The sequence below is a fragment of the Gavia stellata genome, chromosome Z (genome assembly GCF_030936135.1).
Source record: "Gavia stellata isolate bGavSte3 chromosome Z, bGavSte3.hap2, whole genome shotgun sequence".
NCBI classification, from domain to species: Eukaryota; Metazoa; Chordata; class Aves; order Gaviiformes; family Gaviidae; genus Gavia; species Gavia stellata.
In genome coordinates, this window is record NC_082637.1 from 33332568 (window position 1) to 33358787 (window position 26220).

General features: G+C 36.0%; 1 protein-coding gene across 3 annotated transcripts in view; it reads right to left on the reverse strand.

Moving 5' to 3' along the window:
- Positions 1-698: 698 nt before the first annotated feature.
- The window catches only part of PTPRD (protein tyrosine phosphatase receptor type D), a 284032-nt gene continuing 258510 nt past the window's right edge, over positions 699-26220 (reverse strand). For all 3 annotated transcript variants that reach the window (XM_059833662.1, XM_059833663.1, XM_059833664.1), the window contains 7 exons: positions 15702-15987; positions 15055-15233; positions 13689-13815; positions 12605-12730; positions 7954-8108; positions 3817-3952; positions 699-1427 (listed from right to left, as the gene is read on the reverse strand). In XM_059833662.1, coding sequence (XP_059689645.1) covers positions 1359-1427; positions 3817-3952; positions 7954-8108; positions 12605-12730; positions 13689-13815; positions 15055-15233; positions 15702-15987 — 1078 coding nt within the window. In that variant the 3' untranslated portion in view covers positions 699-1358. The remainder of the gene's footprint in view (positions 1428-3816; positions 3953-7953; positions 8109-12604; positions 12731-13688; positions 13816-15054; positions 15234-15701; positions 15988-26220) is intronic.

The following is a 26220-nucleotide window of genomic DNA, read 5'->3' on the forward strand; positions in this document are numbered from 1 at the left end:
CGTGTGTGTGTGCATGTGTGTGCGTGTGTGTTTGCATGTTTGTGTGTGTGTTCAAGTGGCAATGTGGATAGAAATATTATTTGGGATAGAGATGATGTTCAAGTATCAGTGATGTGCATTCCTCACTTCCCTTTGAAACAGAAGTTTATGGACCTTGGAAATGCAGAGATGATCAAATAGTAGTTTAATATAATTGTAGTATGCTGAAAAACTTTCCCAATGCTTTGATAAATCCAGGTATGGAAGAATTGACATGTTTATGTGTACGTGTGTGAATATCTACCCATCTGTATCTCTATAACTATACAGAGAGTTAGACAAGGGTAGACAGTAATACATACATATACTTACACATATAGAAAGAGAGAGGGTGTGGGTGTGCATGTGCATATGTGTGCATGTGTGTGTGTGTGTTAGCAGCATCTTTATACTTTGCGCCTCCCTGTTGATTCCAAAAGAAAGCAAAAAGCCCCATTTTGATTTAACTGATTACAATGAATATTTTGTTAAAGAAAAATAAAACAAACAAAACTGTAAAAGTAATATCTAACAAGACTGTGGTACTGTAGATAAATATAGGACTGCACAAAAATGTGCAAATTTTCAAATTATTTAACATTTCTACAGCACAATATTACAGATAACAGTTCTACAGCTTAAAAAAAATCTACAGTTTTTAAACAAAAAGATTAACAGTTATGCAACCTTTTCTTTAATTCACTTCATTGAATGATAATCTCTTGTTAAAAAAAGGAAAAAGTTTACACAGTTAAAAATGAAGCACAGGTCAGCAGTATCTTTACAATACTAAAAAACTAAATCAAGGACTTTCTTTTTAAACATTCCCACATTTTCCCTAAAGTGTTAACATGAGCATTATGATGGGAAGGGATGATGTTGAAGTAAAGAGTCCGCTTTGTTTGAGAAGCCAGGACCCAATCTTTTAACACACATCTTGCACTGAACTGCAGTTCTCTCAAAATTCCTCTTTGCAGAAGCATGCAATCCTGAACAAGATGATCATTCTTTCTGATTAATTTCCTCTTCCCTTTAACTTCAACCAATGTTGAACCCTTGAGGTATCTGTAAATGAGATCCTTCAGACGCCTCAGTGGTCAGGATTCTTTTATTATGGTTAGGTTATTAAACTGTGAATTCTTGGTCCACATGGAATAGGGTTTTTTGTTGTTTTTGTTTTATATATCCCCATTATTTTTGTTTGTTTGTTTTTTATTTTATATATCCCCAATAATCGCTCCTTAGCTAAGAGTTAAGAAGTACTTCTAAAGCACATCATATGGCTCAGAAGCGGCTCTCTGGATCTTAAAGGGCCTGCAATAAAAATCCACGATGGGTTTTTATGTTGCATAGTGATCAAAGCTGCCCAGATATTCCAGTGCGGCTCGATAGCAGAACTGGTATTGATCCTGGAGAAAGAAAGATAGGAAACAAAAGCATCAAAAAGCCAGCTTGTTTGTTGGTTTCTATTTTCTTTCAACTAAGAGTGAATACTTTGTGGCTGCAGACAAATACACCACAGAAGCATCTGCAGTTCAGCAATATTCTCTTGCTGACATTAACAGAAAACCAGTCTGAATGACAATAGATGAAGATAGACACTCATTTAATGCAGTAACATTTCCCACAGAATGCAGCTTCTTTTTGTGCGGAGACTATATACCCACCTACTGACCATTTGTTATTCTGGATTAATATAGTATCAGCATACAGCTTTCTTCTTATGGGAGCATGCTAAGATGCTTTTCCCCCATGTATTTGAAAATAAGTAGCAAAATATCCTATTAACTCTATAGCAAATAAACCACACTAAGTGACAAAATCCATCACAGCCTTAATATGGAAAGCTGTATGGAAAACCACCAGGTTAAAAATCATGTTAAGCAAGCAAAGGGAATCCCAACCTTTCAGTAATATAGGCTTTGATGAAGATGTGAAGATACCTTAGCCTGTGGCAAGAAAAGGGCTTAAGAGAAATACTCAGCTTATTAACACGAAACAGATTGCATTTCAACCTACACCTGGAAGCAGAGAAAAGTTCAGTGTGGTGAGAGATTTGCTTATACTTCTGGTGAATCCAACATTTGGCATTTCATATTATTCTTACCCCCTCACAGCACTCCTTTTGCACATTTACGTAATATTGCACACCTATACTAAAATGGCATGTCTGTGTATTCATTTGCAACTGCCACTCAGGGTTTAAATGTTAAAAAAGAAAAAAAAGAAAAGAAATAGCTTCTGAAAGCCATTCGAAATATCAAGAAGGTCTGCTATTTATCTGATAGTGCTATGTGGTAACCCCACATGGATTATACTTTTTAAGATCACAACTAAAATTTTTTTGGAGACCAGGAAACTCATCAGATATTTGCTTCAATATAGTGGCGTGATGACTAATAGTTCTTTTCTGCTTCTTGTTGGAACAGTGGGAGAAGCATTAGATGTATGTGTAAATTTTAAGTGTATGTGTGGTCCACATAGAATTCAAGTGCTTTATTGAATAAGGATTAGCTTTCCTGGCAATTTATACTACTGAATGAGAGATTTGTTTTCCACAGAATCCTGAAAGATATGAGTACTAAATACTTCCACTTTCAGCACAGGGAATGAAGGGTAGCATACAGAAATAAGTCAAAGGAGGAGGACGGAGAATATATTGCATAACTGAACTCTGTATTTGTCAGGTAGGCTCCAAGAAGCATAGTTTTTCTGTATACTGTAGCTATTTCTTGGAAGCAAAATGACAGAAAGGAGTCATTTTTCATTTTGCTTACCCAGAAGAATGATGGTAATGGAAAAGAAATGGAATTAACTCTTCAGTTTGGTCACAGTGACTTACTTGGCTAACTGACAAGATTAAAAATAAGTATCTTTAGTTTTCATATAAGTTTTTATGAAGTTGTCTTCTTAAAAATAAGACTACCCAGCTTTTATTGAACAAGTTCAATTTTCTTGTGGAAAATGGCAAACTCTGGGGAACCATTTTAAATTTCACAGACTGTAATTTAAAAGCCAGTGTCAATCAAATTATACTAAATAAACATATGACCTAAAATGTCTCCCTTCTCTTGCCATTTTGCTTGCTTTTCCTAACCTATTGGCTCTGGCTTAGTTCAAGTCTCCTGTTCAGAAATTTAAGTAGAAATTAAGCACAACTGAAAATGTTGAAGTATTCTTTATGATGTGACACAGTTCCATGCATCCGGGCCCAGGAAATGAGCTGATACTGCTTTCCCTTTCCTTACTTCTCTATGGCACTCTTGCTAGCACAGAAATTATTTACACTATACTTTTCCTGAACGCTGAATTTACCAGTATGATTTTCAGGCCAAACAGCCACTTGCTTGGTGACACAAAGTCAAGAAAACCATGAAAAGAATACAGTGTCAGTCTGAAGCCATGAACAATACTTTGCTGCTGGAACAAAAGAATCAGTGGATCCACTTGCAGAAACAGTTTGCCTCCTTCTTTATTACCACACATTTCTGCCGGGAAACAAAGGTTCAAATAAAAATGGATAATGCTGCTTGGAAAATGGTTTTCCTCAACTACCATGATTTAAGATCCACTACTGAAATGATTTTTTTCTTTATCAGCCTGCAGCATCTACTGCTGTAACAGGAAATAGTCCTTGCAGTACCTTTATGGCAGATTTTACACTGTAGTCATATAGTCACCACATGTTTTAAGATATAAATGTAAACACATTTTATAAAGTCTCTATCTGTGCATTTTTTGGCTGTGGAAATACCCTTCTTTTACATCACCGTTGTATATGGGTACTGTTTTGCTCACCTCTGTCTGTACCATGGCTGGCCGCTGCGTCCTTAACATTTTGACAGTCTGGAAGATATCTACAACACCTTCATATCTCATTCTTTCTAACACAATGCTCAGGGTTATGAATACTCCAGTCCTTCCAACACCCGCACTGTTGCAATAAAAGAAAAAAAAAAGAAAGGAAAAAAGGAATGTTAATTGACAGTTAATGCTGAAAGAATTAGCTGACAAATTATCTGTGGTTACAACACACCATATGTGTACAGATTTCTGTGTGGGGGAAGGCTCTTTAAGCAAAATTCCACAGAAAACTACCATATTGCATTCAGAGGAATAATTGCACTCAAGCAAACTTCACATGCTACTAAGTACTTCCTGACTCTCCAGTCTTCATTGCAGAGGGAGTTGGTTTGTCCATCCAGAGATACAGTAATCAGTGCATGGTGAAGGAAAATGAGAACGTTTGTTGCCAATGATCTACACTGGAACTGACAAAAGAAAAAGATGCCAAAAATGTGTTTTACTGCTTGCTTTACTTTAGCTTGTTCATGTATATGCCCTGTTTTGCACAACTTCAATGTGTTAGTTTACCTTCTACTTTGAGTTAGAGACAGTCAGTGGATTTTCAATTAATATTGAAATTGTTCATACATACTATAATTTAAATAATGGATAAACAAAAACTTTAAGACATGGCTTTTATTTGAGTCTGGCAGTCTGGATCTTTAGCTTTCCAATACTGATATATGTACACCATGTCTGTCTACATTAGTCTGAAATGTCTTCTTGGAATATATGGCTTGTTTGCTCTCTGGTCTGTCTTGGATTTATGTTATTAGCTTTAGCAACCCCCAAGAAGTGATAGAAATTCCTGTAATCAATAGAGCCAAGAGTTGCCAGTTATTAAAATTAAACAATCACTTATTCATGATGATGAGTCTTGGAAAAAGAGACAGGTGATTGCACAAAAAAAAGGGGTTTTCAACTCTGAAATTGTATAGGTAGAAATTAAGCACCCTATCATCTCACTATTGATGCTAATAATTTCACAAGATTTTTTCCAGTCAGATAGACTTGGGAAGCTGGAGATTTATGAGACCTATTCAACAGACAGGAGAGTGGAAGAACATGAACAGCAGGGAAAGACTGAAGAACTCAACTTTGATATGGACTATGACAGAGATCCAGTGAATTCATGAGACTAGTGCGGAAATCGAATGTCCACATTGTAAGATGGTATTTCAGTGTTTGGTCTGGATCAGTGCACTTCTAGGGCTATTGAATATATGTGATTGGGTTTAGCAATTTTGCATAACCCGTATGCCTTTGGAGAGCTGAAGCCAAAGGACAACTGAGACATAACTTGACAAAATACCATGCTCTCAGTGCTGGTTTACCTATATGTGATGACAACGGTCCCAGACATCTAGAGCAAATGGAGTGTAAGGTCTCCTTTCCATGATGAGGTAAATTAGAAAGCTCATGTTTAAGAAACATGCTGAAAAAATCCTGGAAAAATAGTGTTGGAACCTGCTTGGACTTTATAGAGCTGACCACTGTGATCTAAACCAAGTAGCCAGAAAGTAACCAGCAGAGTGAAGGCAGATTACCATTTTCCATTCTCCTTACTCCTGCTCCTGCTCAACCATTTAAAGGTATTCAACAAAAAAATATGATTTTCTAAACATGTGTGAGGACTTCTAGCCTCACACATTAGTCAAATCTGTATTACTTTAAAAAGACTGCTCAGAACTCTTTAATTCAGCAAAAGGAGGGAATTAATTTGTTGTCTTGTGTTCTTAAGAAATTAAAAAGTATCTGGAGAAGCTACTCAATGAGGAAGTCAGACTAATATGGAAAGATCTCGATGCTTGCAAATCCTAACTAGCCATCAAATGTAATATTTTGGTAAAGTCTGTAGGAAACTGATCCTCCTCCCCTGAAAGTGGCAAGCATATTTTAACATTCTATCAATTCCTATTAGAAGATGCTTAGGATTTCTAAAGAGTGATGGAAGTCCACATCAGTATTAGTAGCATTTTAATGATCAGCTGATTTATTTCATTACAAGCCAAAGAGCAAACTTAGTTCTACCACGACATTTAACAAAGCAATGCGACTATAAATATCTAAAATTTGTTGACGTGAAAATTTTGCTTCAAGGTGAACAGTCCTTTTCTCTTTTAACTATTTTTTAATTAGCTGCCTGATGTGGTTAGAAAATTTTAAATTTTAAATTGTAGTACACAATCTATTTGTAAAAATGCCAGAGGAGGAGAACATTTTAAAATTGTGGGTGGCAGGGATTTACTGTGTAACAGAGAAAGCAAACTTGTGAAAAATGTGTAGAGTGGGAAGGAAACCACAGGGAAGTGGCACTAGGGGAATCTGTAATTCGAAGAATTTCTCTGTACAAGAGAAATCCTTAAAAACTCATCATGGTACAAGCTGGAGGCATTATTACAATAATTCCACAAAGACTAGGCAAGTGCAGGTACCCAGGATGTTGTGCTTCTTGAAAGAAACAAATAACCTTACTAATATGCTAGGGACATTTCCTATTCATGTAAGTTGACTAACATTGATAATGAAGATTAGTATTACCAATCTCTAAATTGTCATTGCAATGATAATAAGACATTTAAAGACCAAACCATGATGAATTATACTGGATTTGACTTTGTTTCTACCAAAGTCAATTGTAGAAATGTCTATAATTTCAGCATGAAAGATCACACCCATTTGGAAGGCATGCATAAACTACTGCAAGCTGTACTTCATTGCAGTCACAAGTGGACAAGTTTGCATGGTACAAAGAGCTTAGAATACCATCACTTTGCTTTCTTATGCATATCTGCATAAAAGCATAAATATTGCTTATTACTACTCTGCTCTCAGAACTCATTAATGTCAGGAAGAATAAGGCTTGTTCTTATCACAGTTGTCCTTCATTTTCCCCTTGCCAAATGAAACCCAAACACTGTTCTGCAATGCTGTTCTCCTTAGCAGGCCATAAAAATTTTTAGGTACACAAAAAAAGTAGAATTCAAGTAGTCCAATACATTTATTTTTTCAGTCTTTCAGTTTAGGGGAGCATAAGGAATTCTGTTAAAACACACTGGCGTTTTAACAACTTCTGGTTGCTCCTGGCTTTGGAAGGACAAGAATCTCTCCCTTTGTACATTCATATGCTCTAGTAAACCTGTTCATTTTGTCTTCATTGCTAGTATTGGGGCATTACTTGGCTTGCAGGAAAGACTTGGAACCTGTATCAGTATTTTGCATCTCTGTTATATAAAGAATAACATTTCATCTACCAAAAATAATTTAATTTTGCAAAAGTGAGTATCTAAAATCCTAATGGAATTTATAGAAAGCAATTTATTAAATAAGAGATAAAAGATAAAGATATTATTTTTGTCCATCTGCTATAGACTCTAGAATACTGTAAAGAAAATAAATAAAAAATATAAGAATATTAAAAAAGCCCACCCTGGATTATTCCTACACACCCTGCAAGCTGTTTTCATCCACATATCAATTGTAAGGAATTGAGGGAAGTCATCACATTAAAAAATGGGCATTACATTCTGAAGTTAGCATTCACCAATCCAAACCTCAATGATTTTTTGACAGGCTGTTTCTAAACACTGCTTTCTATTCCATTCCCTTCCTTGAGATAGCTACCATTTTTATTTGTCTCATCTTGATTTCTACTAATGTGCTACTGAGGTGTAACTAGCTTGTTTACAGCTAATAATTCCCACCAATGTAACAGCCTCACTTTTAATTACCAGTGGAAAAAAATTATCAGATACAGCAGCCTGTGATAAGGCTCTTCCTACCGCTTTCTGTGTGTAGCATTGACCAGATTGTTTTTACCCTGCATTAGAGACGTTTTTAAGTGAAGAAAAACCTACGTGCTTCCACATATTTCAGAAGAACCTCTTCTGTGTAAATGGGATATCACAGAACAGTTCCCGTTTCATAAAGCAGTCCTATGTGTTTCTTTTTAGATCTTCTTTTTGATTACATTTTCTGATAGTTCACCTATGAAATTCCATTTACATATACTCCTTCGCTGCAATCAGCAATCAACTTTAGAAAAAAACAAATCTGCATATGAGTTGTTTTGAGGTGTTGCTTACTTACCTGCAATGAACAGAAATTGGTCCATCCTGACCAAACTGCTCTTTTGTTTTATGCACTTGGCCTATGAAGTCAATAAATCCTTCCCCAGACTTTGGCACTCCTTGTTCTGGCCAGTCAGTGAACTGGAACTGTCTCACTGTTCGGGACTGGCCATCCTTTAACAAAAGACACAAATAATGTATTCCAAAAACATGTTCCAGCAGCTGGAAGTCAGTCAGCCAACAACCAAACAATCACAAAACAAGGACATTGAGGGGAGGTGGGGAACGGCTAAGATCACATTTATGAAGACTCTTTCAATCACAGTACTGGCTGGTGTTTTTCGACACATTGGCCCAGAAGTGCAGTTTCATTAACAACTTTGCATTGATTCCCTTCTGCACTGGATAGGAGAGTTGTCTGACATTCTGCCTGCGTAAAAAGCATGTCTGAGGCTAAAGACATAACAACCTCACCAGGTTATAAGATTTTTTTGGTAAATTACGTTTTGAATCCTTCAGACTGCAAACCCCTTTAAATACAGAACAGGTAGAATAAGGCCATCCAATATGACTCTCCATTTCCTAGATATGCTCATCTACCTTACCTTCACTGATAAGACTCGTTTACTCATTGCCCTCTTTGCAGATGTTACCTTTAATAGTATGGTGCTTTCTATGAGGTGGACGTTTGACTGGAAGAAGAGGGGTCAAGACAAGCCAATTGTTTAACAAGCCATAAACTTCCCTTCAACCACCAGAATTTCATTCACTAACAGCTTGGACCCAGTCAAAAATTGAGAAGAAGGGCTTCCTCTCTCAAAACAAGTTGGCTGAAGCTGTTCATTCCCTTTGGTTAGGAATACTGGCAGGATTGTTTAAAACTGCAGAATACTGCAGCATGGTTATTTTTATAAAGAAGCCACTGGAAGTATTAAACATCAACTCCTGCTGTATGCCTATTTAATGTGTAAATGGTCAGGACACATAAATGAAAAAATACAATACAAATGAATGAATTAAATTCGTTCAGAATTTTCAAACATTGTTCTTGACGATTTTGACACTGTCAATCTGCACAGCTGAAATGTTTAAAAGCATAGGCATAAAAACATGGGCACATGAACTACTGATGTGAACTAATGCCTCTGGACATCTTGTTTCCTAAGGACCCACCCTGCCATGTCTTCAAAATTGTCTTCTACTAAGTGAAACTCATGAAAAATTGAAATTATTATAGGAGATCTCCCCAGAAAGCAACAAGTTATGCTGGAGGCAAGAACAATCTTTTTTTTTTTAATTCTCTACCACAAGCACTCAGCTATTACAGACCTTTGAAATGAAACAGAAGTGATTTTAAAAATGACCAAAGGAAAAACTAATACTTTGCTTTTATGTTTCCTCTGGTACTGTGGGTTTTTGCATCCCATGTCTCAGATGAGTAAGAAAAACAGAAAATGATTGTGTGTGTCAGCCACTGCTTCATGAGAGGACACACATACACTTCTTTTACTTACTATCTCTTATACACCCACTAGACCACTGTGACAATTTAGTAGTCTATTTCTGTGGAAAGTTTTTGCCCACTTTAAAAAAAAGATCCATTCAAAAACATTTACCTAATTTTACTTCTTGCGGGCATCAACACAAGGAACTAAATACTTCCCACCAAAATGGCATTTTGTTAATGCAGACTTCTCTCATAATGGTCTCTGTGATTCTATTTTCCCCCCAAGAAGACATAATGAATTCGCATCCTTCAGATAGCCTTAGGCACATGACATTAATTAATAAAGAAGACAAAACAATAGGTTGATTCTCTCCAAAATAACCTCCCATTCTTCTAAAGTAAAGAAAGAAAACCTTAAGTCTGACTCACTTGCACCATGTTGGTTAAGGAGATGGAAGCTCTTCAGCAATTTCTGACCCTGACAGGAATTACGCTAGAATAACAGTAACTTTTTAGGGATAGAAAAGTTAAGAAAGAAGCTGCTTTACTTAAGTCTAGGCTGTCCTTGGGAAGACCACAAATTTCTATGTGCAGAATAGATTTGATAGTAAATGTTTTTCAAGTGTGTCTAAATCAACTGTATTGGTATATTTCATTTTCATAATAACTCAATAATTCAGTGCAAGTCTGTGAAAACTGATTTAGCTTTAACGGCAATAACTTCTGTTATTTAATGCTATTTAATGAGCACAGAAGTAAAGTTAGTTAGTCTGATGTTAAACTAGCATTAAAGCATATTGGGAACTGATCTGCAATTTCTTACACAGTTCCCTCTGCTACTGACATTATAAACAGTGCTGCTTTCTTTTAATGAGATGCTTGCCAATAGCAGTCAAAATACAAATGCCAAATTTTATTAAAATCTTTACTTTTAGATATTGTGACACTTTGCACAGTTAGGTATCAAAATATGAACCTTCAGATCCCTATGTGGAGCAAAGGGCTTTTAATGTATCATCCTATTGATTGGCTGACCGTTTGGATTTCTTCTTGCTCCTCGCAGGGGATATTCAATTGTCTTTTGACGAGGCTGTAGAATTTATAATATTTTCTTACAGCCATCACTAAGTTAAGCCTTAAATGAGACTGCCCCAACATATTGACCTCTGGAGTTTACAGAGAAAGTGAGTAGAAAGCAGTCAGAAGCAGTGGATTGAAACAGTTACAGAGGTCAATTTCACCTTACAACAATTCACAGCTCAGTTTCAGAAATAACAGGGAGTTCCACACCAGACACTTGCTGCTGACATCTACAAAGGCAGTGTGCTTCTTTTCTTGTCCCTGGGGAATAATTGGCCAGCTTGGCTCTGCCAGAGCACAGATGGTATTCTAACATTATGGATGGGTTTGGAGATAAGGGGAAGAGAGGCTGGTTACAACTGCTGCAGCATTTACTCTTACTTGAATACAACGATTTAGTTAGATGGTCTCAATTACTGGGTGTGACAGCCATAAAAGCCTAACTACAGGAAAACAATAATGTACATTTTGGTAATTAGTCCCCACCGCTTCTAGTAAATTTGGAAGGAGCTATAGTTTCCTAGCACATCTAGAAAATTTAAGATGGCTCTGTGAGCTTGCCAGTGCATTGTTTAACAAAATTTGCACCATCAAAGTAAAGAGATTTTTAAAATTTGAGAAACAATGATATATGATGGTAAAATGTCACAACAGGACTGTCAAGGTGCACGTATGCTTGGCACTTTGTAAAAGAGGTGTATTAATATCAGGCAAATATTAATATTTCTGGCAAATTAAGTTATTTGACCCTTTCAGACTTTTTACAGGTTTGCTAGCTATAAGTAAACAGACTTTCATAAATACCCTAGTTCATTATAAACTCTTGAAAGAACTTTTTGGAAATACATACTGTTTGCAGACACAACGCTGCAGCTATGTCTGTGGCTTTTTGTTCTCATTTGTATTTTGTGATCTGAGCTTGATGAACTATGTCACATAAGACTTCTTCCAGCTTTAGATGGAACAGGTTTTTAACAGATGATCTATGAAAACTATCAGCACAGTTGTAGTGAAATTGGCTTTGACTGTCTATGCTTACAAGTGTGGTTAAAGACTGATGTTAGGAGCCCGTTCTCCACTTTTGTTAAGCACAAATAGGTTAGAGAAGCTATGAGTCATGTGATCCTTACTAGATTTCAAATAGAATTAAAATCAGATTCAGTGTGTCTACAGTTTCTTTTCAAAAACACACACCTAAGTCTCATTTGCCAAATTAAAAAGTTTATATGTTGACTTGGTTAGTGACAGTACTGTCTAGCTAATTGTCAGTAGTACCTAACTTCACTTGGAGCTAACATTAAAAGCAGCAGTCTAGCTAACTATGAGAAAATCTAGTATTTTGGACGCTGACTGGCAACTCTGAGTAATCATTCATGTTATTCCTGGACAGTACATCCTGCTATTTTGCTTGAACAAACAGTATTCTACAGCGCTTACAGAAATGGAGGCTGTCAGTAATTTTTCCTGCTGTGCAGACTAAAGTGCTAGAAATCAAAAGTCTGAGAAATACCAAATATATATTTAAAGTTTATGTACATTTAATCTTATATCAGTGCTCACTTTTGGACTCAGGAATTCAGACAAGAAATGCAGTATGAAAATGAGGATGCTACGGTCACAGCTGCATGTATCTACTCTGCAGATACACAAGCGTGCTGAAAATATGCTATGTCAAAAATCAAATGATAATGTGGAAAGCTTGTCGAGCTTTTCTTATGGATGCTATTTGCTCTGCAGTTTTTATATCTCAATGTGTTAACCTTCATACTCACTCAACCTAGACGGTGGTGCAAAACAATGTATTTACAGCTGTAAGTGACAAAAATTGCCCCCCAAAAATTTTGGGGGAAATGGGAAAAAGGGAAAATGGTCCTCATATAATCTAATGTATTTCAGCACAAACAGTTATTCAGAACTTTACAAAGCTGTGCTGTCCAGAAGTCTGAATGAAGTAAATTGTTCTTACACAAAGATCCATTCATTTAGTAATAATTTTATCTGCTTTTCGTTTATTGCTTGTAGAGAGGTACACCCCTATGATTTTTCTAATAATTACAAAAATAAAAAAAAAGAGAGAGGAAGAGAAAAAAATTATATTTTCCTTTAAACTTCTGTGAACTGGTATAATGCTATGGTAACTTACCCTTGCATCTGTAACCTTGAATTCCCTCAGAATATACTGTGGCATGTTGTACTCTGCCATTGGATCTACCACAAAATATTGATACCTGGCTGAGCGCTCTGCAGGCCAGTACTGGTGGCATTTTTCCTACAAATAATGAAGCAAAATATGTTTCTTGAGACAAGTACCATAAACTGGTATAAAACTTTTTTCACTCAGATTAGTGTTATACTCATGGAAAGTGCCATTAGTGACAGGAACGTGAACTGTTTGTCTTGCTGTGAACATGAAGTTCCATACCTAGAATAAAAAATTATCTTTAATATTGCATTGCAAATAGGTTCTCTTTGGTCACTGTACATCTGAACTTGTTTATACTTCTGCTCAGTTCTATTATTTATCAGTGACAAGAGCTATCCCTCGCCTAATTTTCCATACAGAACGGAATTTAAAATCTTGAGGCCACCTTCAGTTTTCTTTCTTCTTCCCTGTTGAAGCAAGTCCCCCTGGCCTCAGTCAAGACTACCTCTGCATCCACTAGCCATGTCCTGAATCATCTCTATTCCCCAGATACACGGCCTGACTCAGATTTCACTTATCACATACCAACTTTATCTTGATGTAACACCGTCTAGATAATAAACTGCTTCGTTCTTTCCATTACACAAAGCAGCACTTGAATGAGTTTAGGACTGTAAGCTGCACTATGAACACACAGAAGACATTCAGATCTCAGAAACACCACACTTTCTTTTAACATTGTTAAAAACAGATGCTGTGAAGGTGAAGTTTCCAAATAAGAAATCTTCATTTTTCAATAGACAGTAAGGCTCTCTCTGCATACTTCGGAATATCAACATGCAAACTCAGTTGCTAAATCTCAGTGTGTCCCACGGCAAAATGCCATGTCTAGCTTGTCTACTGCAACACATCTACAGATCGAAAAACCTTACACCTGATGATCAACAATGCCACTGATATTTCAAAAGGAGAAGGAACCTAAATCCTCACCTTTATCTTTAGGCACGCCCGTAACAACAAAGTATTTTAATAAAAAATCATTATAACAAACATTTTAATAAAGGAATATTACAGCAGTACTTACTCTGCCCATTTCTCTTAGCTTAGTGAGCATGACCACAATTGTAGAATTATGCTCCCAGAGCATTCTCCAGAAATCTTCAGTTGTTTCTGCTAAAGGACCCTGTGTAGCTATGTAAGCTTTCTGTTGTCTATGTTGAACAAAAAGTAAATTAAGAAAAATATTTTAATCAACAAAGTGAATTGATACACGTGTTGTCTGTTTATATGTAAACATTATCTAGAGAAAAAATGTATATACTATTAATAACAAGCACATTAAAACCTTATTATGATTGTTTAATCAAACTATAGCTTTTTATTTTTAGAACTTTGAGAGGGAAATTACTCTGTAAATATTATGATATATGTCTTTATCATTATTATTTAAATTTTAATGCAACTCTAATAGCTCAATTTTGTGTGCTGTAAAAAGCACTTAAGAAACACTTAGTTGTGCTGGTTCATTTTGTAGAAATAACTGTCTAACAACCTATTAAGTTTAGGAATTATAGCATCAAGCAGTTTCTTTATTAACTCCTTTTCAACAGTCTGATGCCTCCAGCAAAAGTAAGGCAGCAAGAAAATTCAGGAATGGAGTGCATTGCATTTCCAGGCCTTAATATCCTACTAGTGGAAGCTACCACCAAGCTGTTAAAAGCTTCTGGATCAGCCGCTTTATAAGATGATGACCAGTTCATGTTCTTGCTTCTTTCAACCAACAGAAACCCCTTGGTGGGTGACAGTGGAGATTAAGGTTGTGTCCTATTATGAGCAGGACCTCAGAAAATGATCTCTGTGGATATGGATACTCAGGTCCACCTAAACTGCCTTAGAGAAACTATACCGCTTCTCCCTCATGCCTTTTTCTATAGGCTGCTTCGGTCAGTTGAGGGCATATTGCTCTGCGTTGTCATAAAGATGCTGGTGAACTATACAACTGTTTATGTATAAAATGCTTTTTGTGGCTAGGTCTAGTCTTAATCAGTGTTCCAGGATCATAGGTTATCACCTTGACACAGAGAGTGTATCTCCTGTATGTTATTTCTATGTATCTTTCTAAGCAGAATAGTTGTGAAGAAACAGAGGTTCCAAATCATGAATGTGCTTAAAATCTCAGTAACTTTCAGCGTGTAAAACATACTGCTTTAAAGGTAGGTAAAAATACAACATTTAAGACTCTATGTCACTTACAGAATTTCCCTGTATTGCATGGGTGAAAATCTAGACCTTTTACTAATAGCTAAAATCCCACTCAATCAAACATGGCATGCACAGATAATAAACAATACTAGATTTCAATAGTAAATGTTGTTATTTTCCTTATAATTACATAAATAATTTTGTAAGCTTTTAAAACAGTACACATGAGAATACATCAACATTAGTACCTGTATCCATCAATGAAACTGGCATTAATATAATCAGAGCCTTCTACTCCTCGGATTGGCTGCAAGCATACCCTTGTAGACTCATATGGCATAATATTGACAAGGCGATTTTTGAATTTATTACATGGAAGATTGGCACTGATGAATCTTGAAGTGTGAGCCTTAGAGCTAGCAAGACGCTGTTGAAAATAAATGAAAAGAATTAAGGTCAGGTATAACAAAATGAAATTACACTATCAGATTTTATGACCTTTGCTCATTATCCATAAATGAATAATTTCAATTTCAGATGCTTACTTTTCCATATTCTACTGCATTACCTAAATATTTGTAAAGCTTCTTTTAACACCTTATAAAAGTTTTATGTCTGATCCATTAATCATATGGACAAATTTGAATATTAAACCATTACACAAATACACATTTCAAGCTATTGAAACAATAAAGGAACAGCAGGGTTCACTGAACGGTTCTTGCCTGGACACCAATTCAGGATAGAATTATACATTTTACAAAGGATTGTCTTCCTCATTTAAAATTTTAGCCTGCTGATGTCTTATCTTTTGATTACTGGAAACAACTTGTGGAGGACAGAGCAGCCTTAAGTGTTACACTATTTGTTTTTGGTTCCCCACAACATAAAATACCTTAAATTCCAGTTCCATTCCTGTGACGTTCTCGCCTGTTTCTATCTGTGTCAGCTTCTGGATATATGCATACAGGTTTCTGGCTGGCACTTCAGTATTTCCACATGTCACTGCTTCCAGCAGTGCATCATGGATAAAGATGTATTGGTCCTCAGTTTGAACCATGTAATTCCTCTGTGCTCTCATTAGAGTTACGTGGCCATAAATATCTACAGTCTTTTCATGCTTTATTCTCTCTAACATGGCATCTATCACAATGAAACAGCCAGTCCTGCCGACGCCAGCACTAAAAGAAATGAACACAGAAGGGAAAATATGAAGGACTCTTTCATGCATTGTGCTTACTTTTATGGCATTCAAGTTCTAAAGTTTCATAACACTGATTTGAACAGCATATTTTTCTGACTATGAACATGAGCTTTTATGAAAGAAGAGGGTGCCCTGAAATAAGTAAAGTCCTTTTACACTCATTACAAGCAATCAAGAATGTGGAATGCTTTTATATGAGATCTTTGCATCTTGCAGTTTCAGGCTTGGCTATAATAGAAATAAAACACATTGCAACATGTTCTAGAAATAGATGTTCTTAAAAATGGAAATTACTGGAGATGATGAATCCTCTAAGAATTTAAGCTTTATTTGCAGCATGATTTCTAACTCATTAAACATGCTGTTGCTATTCTGTTTACAGAGGTGAATTTATTGGCAAACAATAATGTTACAGAAAATGAATCTTACATATTTCTATCATGCTTTGGAGGTAAACTTTCTACCCCTCTTCCAACTTTGTCAGTGGGACTCCTATTACACAGGTTGTTTTGTCCTCTGCTCTTTCACCTAGCCAAGCCATACTGCTATTCTTTGCAATGGAGAGCCATGCCTAGTTAGCTGTGCCACCTGTAGGCTGGGGAAATACCCAGCTGGCCACTTCAATGTCTTTCTTGCCTCTCTAGGTAAATGTAAGAAAGATCTGGAATGGCCAGGACCTGGACTAGGATGCTCAGTCACATTATTCCAAAGGATAGATTATAAAAGGGCTAAAATATGCTTAAAGACAAAGCTTGAAATCACAACATTGAATTAATGTCCAGACTGGGTTAGCAGTATTTTTCAGGCAGAGGCAAAGTTAGTGCTTCCTCACAGGCTGAGTTAAGTTGTTGGTTTTAGGCAGGAGCTGAAGTGAAGTCATGTCAATCCTGTTGAGGCCAAAGAAACTACTACTTCTTAGCTCTCTGTACAGTAAGGGATTCCTCAGGAACAACTCTTTCCCCTTTTTGGTGGGATTTGAGGGTAGAAGACGACATGGGTCAGCTACTGTGAGCTTGGCACAGGAATAAACCTTGATCATGAAATATTCAGTTGGATCTAACAGAATTGAACCTGTCTCAGTAATAGACCTACTTAACAGCAGTTTATTTTTATGATACCTGCTGTCAAAATGTGGCAGACTTTCAAGGATTTTCAGACACTCCCTCCCTCTCTTAAAGGTGTTTGTTACATGCATGGGCTACCTTTAATAACTTCTGAGGACAATGTTATGCAATCAGGAGAGGAAAAAGAGACTTACAGTTCTCACCTTGATGTGATTACTATTAGTCATACATGATCCTTTATTACACATTTGGCGTAACTGAACAGGAATGATGTAGAAGGAACATAAAAAAGACTATAGAATATACAAGACCAGAAAATATACTGAAGGTCTGAATATGCAACTTGTGTCCTAAATGGAGCCATATTTCATAAAATCTCTAATTATTTTATGGAGATGTTTGGATATGAACTGTACTGAATCAAATCTTCAGGTGGATGACTGTCTTTTTGCAGCCATGTATATGACTGAACTTTATGAAGTTTTGTTTTAACTGTTTGCACACATGCAGCTATATAAAGCACAAGTGTAAAATATAATGGGTTTTGTATATAATTTTTATATCCGGGATCACATCATGTCTGTGACAATGAATGGTAAGTTTCTGGCCTTCTAAATGCTTAACTGTTTTCATTTAGTGACATGAAATGCAGTACATAGTATAGTAAGCAACAGTTTATAAACCCTCAAGACAATGACATTATCAAAGTTCAGAATATATAAGAACACCACAGACTGCCATTTTTTGAAAGAGATAGAAAGAAATAAAAATAATTACAACCCAGCTTCTAGAGGCCAATTATACAAAAACCAAGATCTTCTCACAGTTCCTATATTTTCATGAGATACTAGATATCATAAGTCCAATAATTAAAGGTAATTATTCAATCAATAATTAAGGGTAAACCTTTATTTCTTGCATGATGCTTTAAGAATCTTTGCTATTTACCAGCAAACTGCATTTACTTACAACCAAATCAGAAAGAAGTACAGAGCATAAAGATGTTTTAGTCTCACATGAGGTAAGTATTGTTGCTAAGATTCAATATTTACATATTGTTAATCATGTATTCTTGCCACCAGTTACTCTTCCCAGAAGCAGATCCCCTTCAAACAGCTGAGGACTTCTGCTAACAGACCAAGTGCATCAATCTCAACTTTCTTAGATGCCACTCTGAGAAGAATTAGTCAATACTCTGAGCTTAAGAAAACTTACCAATCAATTATATTGATCAATTTGGGAGTTGTAGAGAAAGAAAATATGCAGACAAATGAAATGATGGCTATCCTAGCTAAATGGGAGTTCATTTACCTTGTATAATAAAAGGTCTGCATTCCAGGAAACCTTATTGACCTTAATGATGGTAATAAACATGGAGAAAAACTCAAAAATCTGTCTCGCTATTGCTTTTTTTTTTTTTGATTGCAAAGAGCTCACCACAAGTAGCACACATTTGTATGTCAGATTGGTTTATATAAAGTTTTAAACCATTCCTTAAATGATACTTCTTCACATTCAGTTTTTATCAGTCTACCAAGTGCTGGCCAAGTGAGAAATGAGAAGGTTTGAAAGTGCAGGTGTTCTCAGTAGTTTAGAATACGGTCTCTTTCCTATTGTGTATTAATGAATTAATGTTCCAGCACTGTGTTTATAACTGAATATGCCATTTTTCGTATCAAACATTAAAAGGTTCACTGGTACCTACAGACTACAACTGCAAAATTCCGACCCAGTTAAAAGCTTGCACTTTCAGCTGGAATAAGCAGTTTTAATTTCTTCTCTTCACATTTTGTTTTACCATTTATATATTATTCTTCCCATGAGCAAACTCAAAGAGGAATAGTTATTAACATACTGTACCACAGAAGATAATTGCTAGTTTACAGGTTTAGGCAGAGGTCGTGAAGATCATGACAGCAGATCGAAACGCATTACTATGCACCAATGTTTTCATGGTAAGGATGGAGGGGCTGACACACCACATTTATTGATGCATTTGGCTATACTGGGCTCCTGACACACTCCTCTCTGGATCATTTTATTCAGCAAGCTATTTTACTACCTTAAGGTGTTCAGGACATTCCAACTCTGCCAATTACAAATGAGCCGTGTGTCTACCAGACTACCCTTTTTGGTTTCCAAGTAAAAATGGAACCAATGCTATAAATAATTTCCTTCGTCTTTGCCCCCACATACATACCTTCTAACTCCAAGCTCCAATAGCTTCCTACACAAGAGCAAGAAACTATCCTATCTTTATTTCCTGTTTCTCCTTCTCTTCTGCTATCATATAGACTTCTTAATATGGTACTGATACACAGCTGGGAAGCTATACAATTTGTAGCCTCACTAATATGCCACTGGAACATAAAAAAAAATTTCCTATCTACTTCCTGCTAATGATGATAATTCAGCTAGTGAGAATAATTTCACAAATTAATTCTACACTTATTATTGACTTTCTTGCCCTTTTGATTTGCATCTTTTGGTATCACTGTCAAACTTAGAATTTAAAAAAAATATTCTATCATTTCACCTAGCAAAAGATACTGTTAGTTTACAAGCGGAAAACCTAAGCAATCTATTAAATAGGCATGCCTACAAGGAAACTGTTATTGCTTCAAATATTATCATTTACCCTATTACAACATTTGTTTTCCATTTCTAAAAACATGACTGACTCAGTCCCATGAGCTGAAAGATGTTTAATGTCTTGTGATGCAATATGGCTGCAATTCATAAAAAGAAAAATTAAGAGGCGTAAGAGGGCCATTCCACATTAAAATCACTGTATGGATGTGTTAAAGGTTGGGTCTTGTGATTAATTTGTAGCTGTTTAAATGACGACCCTTTACTGATACTTCAGTGATTTGGCAAAGGAAGGTAGTGGAATTGCCAGTATTCACAGATCATTTAATTGGAAGCAAAGACAGTAAAATATGGACCAAAAATCATTTAGGACATTTTTGACTCATATCAGGGGAAAATTTTATTGAATATTACAGTTTCAGATTGAATGAAGCTTGCATTTATGAACGGAAAGTACATAAAGTTGCTTGTGATATAGGAAACATATAAAAATGCCTGGATTTTATTGAGGAACTTCATACGATTAATTAGATTCCAAACCCACAGAAATTCTGTAGTAGTTCTGACAAGGGCAATATTTAGATTATTTTCTCCTTTCCCTGTTAGGAAATTAGAATACAGTTGAAAATCACCCCTCTCCAGACAGCAGCAAAAAAGCTCCTTATGAAACCATGGAACATCCTTTTCAAGGAGTACATCTGACTGAAATAGCATAAAGACCTTGTGCAAAGAGGTAAATTTAAATTTCATTTTAGAAGAGATACTGGAGTGCTTCAAGAATTCTGGTACTGGCTTATAAGAGACCTTTGAGACTTGATTTGCAAGTGCACAATGACTTTCTTTTCTTCTCACTGTGGTCATGGTGGAATACCAGCAATCAAGTATGGTATATAACACATTTGTTGGTGTAATGCTTCACCAAACAGAAGAATTTAGAATTTAGAAGAATTAGAGTTTTCTTCATGTCTATGCTATGCATGGAGGCAACCATATTTGTCACTGAAGTCATATAAGGCTTCTTGAAATCAACAAGGGAAGAAAAAAAACAGAAAACAGGAGAAGATTTCACTACAAGTAGATGAATCTCAATCTAGAGCTCCCCAGAGTTTTCATAGATAGCTGGCAAAACCACAGAAGGCTCACAAATCAGAAGTCAGCCTTAGATCTTTCTTCCTTTCCTGAGCTTTATGAAGATATTCCTTTCAGCCTGTACGTTCTCAGAATTCTACCATTACCATAAATTCTTCAAATATAACTGCCCCAGATTTAAGCCAAATTTCTTCTAATATATGATTGCAGAAGTGTAATAATGTTCAGGAAGTAAATATGTTCTTCATCTAACCCTGAGTTCAGCTCTGGAGAGATCAAGCACAAGAAGCTGTCTTACCAGATTGTAACACAAACAAACTCTCAAATATTAAACCATATAGAATTAAAACTCCAAGAAATTTCTCTAACAAAGCCCATGTACAGGGAATAATTGTTTATTAAAATAATTTTTAAAACTGAGTTTTCCATGCAGGAGAAAAATGTAGCATTATTAATGTTCAGCAAAACAAAACAAAAACGTTTTAAGAGACACTTCTAACAAGGACATTCCATCACAGCAGTTCAAATCCTCTCACCAGACTTTAAATACAGGTCTGTCATGAGCTAGAACTTTACAGAAATGCAGAAGGACTCCTATATAGCTTCAAAGCAATACAGGAATGTAGTTGTGGCCGTGCATAATGTAAAGAGCAATTCCACTAACTGATAGCTCACAAGTATTAGAAATAATTTACATGTTAGCAGTGGAGGAAGATGTACCATGTTGCACTATGAAAGTAAAAGATACATAAGGAGTTCATTAAAGTAATGAAGTGAAGGAAAATAACATCTGAAACCACAAATACCACAGCCACAGGTAACTTCTGAGCACACTTTTAAAGTGTGACAGCCATTTACCTGAAGTTACATTTTTGCACTGCAATTAGATTTAGGAGGTTTCTGTAGAACTAATTAGAAGGATTTTGTGTGATATTTTTATTCACCCTCATACTCATTCATTCACTCACCACCCTGTCAATCCACTGTTTACTGAAGGATTCTGTAAATTTTCCCATGAATGCCACTCTGAGGCCATTTTGCATGCCAAAGGGCTGCCCTTTCATTCACCTCCACGACAAGTGGTGTGGCCCACCTCAAGAATGGTAGATAAATCATAAGGTTGAAGACACATATCAAAGAAGATGACAATGTATGAAGGGGAGGTTAATCAAACTAGATAGCTCTGCTTGGAACAGGGAGGACTCAAAAGAAAGGGAGATATGAAAGAAGGGCATAAAACCATGTGTTACATGGAGGAGGTGAAAAGGAAATGACTATTCATTTTTTGCTTGTAACACAAGAAATAGGATCATGAAATGAAATGATGAGACAGAAAATTTAAAACAAAGAGTTTTTCATGTAGTGAATAATTAAATTGTGAAACTCATTGTTGCAGAATACCATGGATGCCCAAAAGAAATTCACGGAGGAAAGGATCCATTGAGGGTTACTAACCAAAAAGTTACAGACACAACTTCTCTTACAGAAATCCTTTTATTAGACTTTTCTGGAATTTGGATAGGCACCCTAAGAAAGTAACATTCTAGACATGTCCTGAGAGAGAAGCTTAAACATGCTGTCTAAATTTGGTCTCATGGTCCCACATACTTAAAGAAAGCACAAGCATTCCACCCCCCCAATCTGCTAATCAGATCTTCTATACCTCTTCCTTTCAATCAACACTTCTGCCTTTGGGTACCTGACACTTTTAGGGATTATGCCACTGGAAAGGGACAGCACTATTTCTGGTCCTTGCCTTTTCTTCCTTAAAAGGGACAGAATATCAGAGTATCCTCCCTGCTTCTTTCCTGAAATCATGATTGGTTGGTGAAAAAAAGATCTCTTATTTTTCTGCTTGCAAGATGGAATACAGCAGAAATTACATAACATGACAACTGGAAAGTTCATCGACCTTATTCCATACCACTTCTTTTTCTTATCTCAGTTTCCCTTCAGAGTTGATTGTTGATTTTATATAGCAACACATGCCATAATCCTGCTTTTCATAAAGCATTTTTATACATACACCTTACTGTAAATCACTATATCACCTGATTTCTTCAATTTCTCAGATATATAAAGAAAAGAAATTAACATAAACTGTACTGCTCTGTACTGTTTTATCTGTGCACAAGGATTCACTATGATTTTTCATCTCAAAATTAATCCAGTTCTCAGATATCCTCCTTCTAATTTTCCTAGTTCTCTAAATAAAATCTTATAAATTCATTGTACTACATTCTGCATTTAGCATCAGAGTAACTATCCTAAATATATCTTCTTTGTCAGATTTGTTGAGTTTCAGTGTATATTTTACATTCTTTGTACAATACAATGCATTCACAAAGCATTCTTGTCATGCATTCCACTAAAGAAAGATCTAAAATGTACTGAAATAAGAGTTTAGTGAAATAGAGTTTAGAAAAATAATGTATTTTAAGGTTAATTTTAAAAATACATCTTACTGTGACTCGTTAACTTCAATTAAAGACAGATCTATGCACGACCAGCTGTAGTAAATACAGAAAATTATATTTCTGGGTAATTTATGAGACAAAGTACACTGCGATCCTATCATCAATAAATAAAAGTGAAGATTACAGCACAGCAAGGAAGTCAATAAGCAGAAATTATGATCCTTGCTGCTAACGACTACTCCTTGCTTTTTTTGCATTTCAACCTGTTTTGCTGTCTTGGGGCAGAACGTTTTGAGGAGTTGTTTTGTACTTTTGCGTATTTCTGTGCTTCGATTACATTTTCATGTGGAACATGTAGAAGAGCAATCACCCTATCTGTGTGGGAAATAGGAAGATGAACTGATGCTATCTGAAAATGAATTAAAGAAGTTGGAAAAAAATGTGTTCTGCGGTACTGGATAACAGGATGACCTTGAAAGTACTTGCTGAACACCAAGATGCTTCCCAGTTTCAGAGTCCTTCTGGACCCCTCCCTGATTCTAGGTGTTTGTATACCTACTGTGGTCAACGATTGTTTCTTAATGCTGGCTGCCCTCAGGATCCCTGTTTTTAGAGTCAGAACACTACCATTTGCCATTTGTTATGCTTGGTTTTTAGATTGACAGAACAGTGATGAAGTCCCAGATTGTCATCCGGACACAGTATTTCATCTGGTAAGAAGACATAGTACCAGTTCTCCTCAGTCCACGTTGGCTTTATTTTCAGTACCAATCACAGTTCAAAGCTCTAAATGAACTGGGCTCTGTCTGTCTACAAACTCTTTTTTTTCTTTTTTTTCCTGCTTTGAAAACTTGGAAATAACCAGAAATCAGTCCTCAAGCTTGAAGCTGATGGGACTTTAGTAGTAGGCTTAATGTTTTGATCTCCATCTCAAGATGTCTCTTCCTTTTCCATGGAGAACTGATATATCTAGAGGATACATGTAGAAGATGAGACAAATGTGATCTTGCCACATTAGATTTGGTTTAAACTGAAATGGTTGCAATACAGTAATAATGCAGTCAGATGTTACACAGCAGAAAATAGAGAAGAAAAAACTATGAGGATTCTCTGATAAGCTCATATCAAGGCGTCTGTTTTCTTAGACCAAGTGGTGAAAAGAATAAACACCCTTTCAATATCTCTGACCATACTCCACCGACAGCTGGAGAGCTTGGTTACTGGTGTTACTTCTGATGTCTATTTTCTTTAACCTCAGCAGTCTTTATACCAGCATGAATTCTCTGTAATGTAGTAGAAAATCAGGTTGTGAGAGATTAATACTGCTAAGCATTTCATATTTCTTAATCACAATTTGTCATTTAGAGGTTGGACACTAATATCTCTCTTTTTTTTTGCAGGATTTTGAACTTTATGAGCCAATACTGTGGACAAGTTATAATGAAAATCATGGGGGTTTTGGTGCAGAAGTTTCAAAGTAGCTGTAAAATGAGCTTGGATAGTATTACGATAATTTTTAAATAATTAAATCTATTTTTAGAATTCAGGTGACCAAAAAAAAATAGGCACCACAATGCAGGACTCACTTGGAACAGAAGTCATTGACAAAAATCTGATAATAAGTGATGAGACCCTGAAGTAAGTCTATAAAAGTATGAAAAGCGAAGAAAGATTAATATTCAGGCCAGAATACTGATTGAAAAGCCTCAATGAAAAGATAACAGGACTATTTTTAAAACTGCATTTTACTTCTAGAGACACAGGGAGACGATTTAGAGAGGCTTTCATGCTGATTACTTTAGATAAAAATACAGCCTGTTCGAAGCTAGCCAAACATGCCGGGTAGCCAAGTTGATGCAATGCGTTCCAGTATACTGTGTGTCCATGGATATTCCGGAATTTACTGTAGGTACAGCTGGGAAATCTCAGAGATACCCCTTTCCAGAATTCAGCTATTAGGTTATAAAAATATTTTCACATTTCCTGCAGATGGCTGCATTCTTTTCTTCACTCATAATTTTAATTCAGAATTCATTACAGACAGCTGCTGGCTCTGATAGAACCTAATTGCTCTTTTACTAGACTCAGCTGCAAGCAGTCAGATTTCCTTTTCCTTTGTAGAGTATATTATATATAAACATGGGCGGGGAGAAAAATAACCAATTAACTAAATACATATGGATAAAATGACTCACTAAGAGCGCTGATCAAATAATGTATCAAACAACAGTTTAGGTCAAAGGAAATTACAGGCCTTGTAGGACATGATAATATATATATGGAAATAATTATCAGCACCAACATATTTGTAATTTGAGATAACACATGGAAAAGGCATTGCTTCTGTTAAAAAAATCTTACAGAAAATTATTACATGTTAATAAGGGGCAGGTTGTTTCACTGAGTGGAAAGTCATCAATCTACAGGAGACCTGCTCAACCAAAACCATTTGTTGGCTGAATCCAAGTCAGGCCTCAGTACCTCCACTGGACAACTTAGCAAGAAAACATGGCATAATTCTGGAGCTACTTTTGCTGCCTTACCTCTTATAAAAAAAAAAAATAAAAAGACTGGGGAATAGTTGCTGTTACTAAGGCTACAGAAATAGGCTATGTCACAAACGAGGGAGCAGAGACAGCCAGCAAAAAGATTAGGGACGTGAAGATTCCCTGCCTTCTCCCTCCATATGACAAGTACTGAAGCAGGTTAGGATATTTTGCTGTCCTAGTTTGCTACGATGGATGAACACAAGAGAAAAGTAGAGACATGCAAACCAAGAAACAGCACTAAAGAATGTTCTTTTTTCTCCCTTTATCCAAAGACATTTAGTGAAATGAAGAGACACATGTTTAAAATAATAGTAAATAGATATCTTCTAACATGATGTGTGAAACTACTTGTCAGAGAATAATACTTAGACAAGGAAAAAAGTCAAAGATAAGACTGTCTGGTTTTGTTCTTTAAAATGTGTGTACAATCATGAATATGAACAATGAAGTAGCCACCAGTTTCCCTAGGTAGCTAAAGGAGTAACAGGGAAAAGAACTGAAA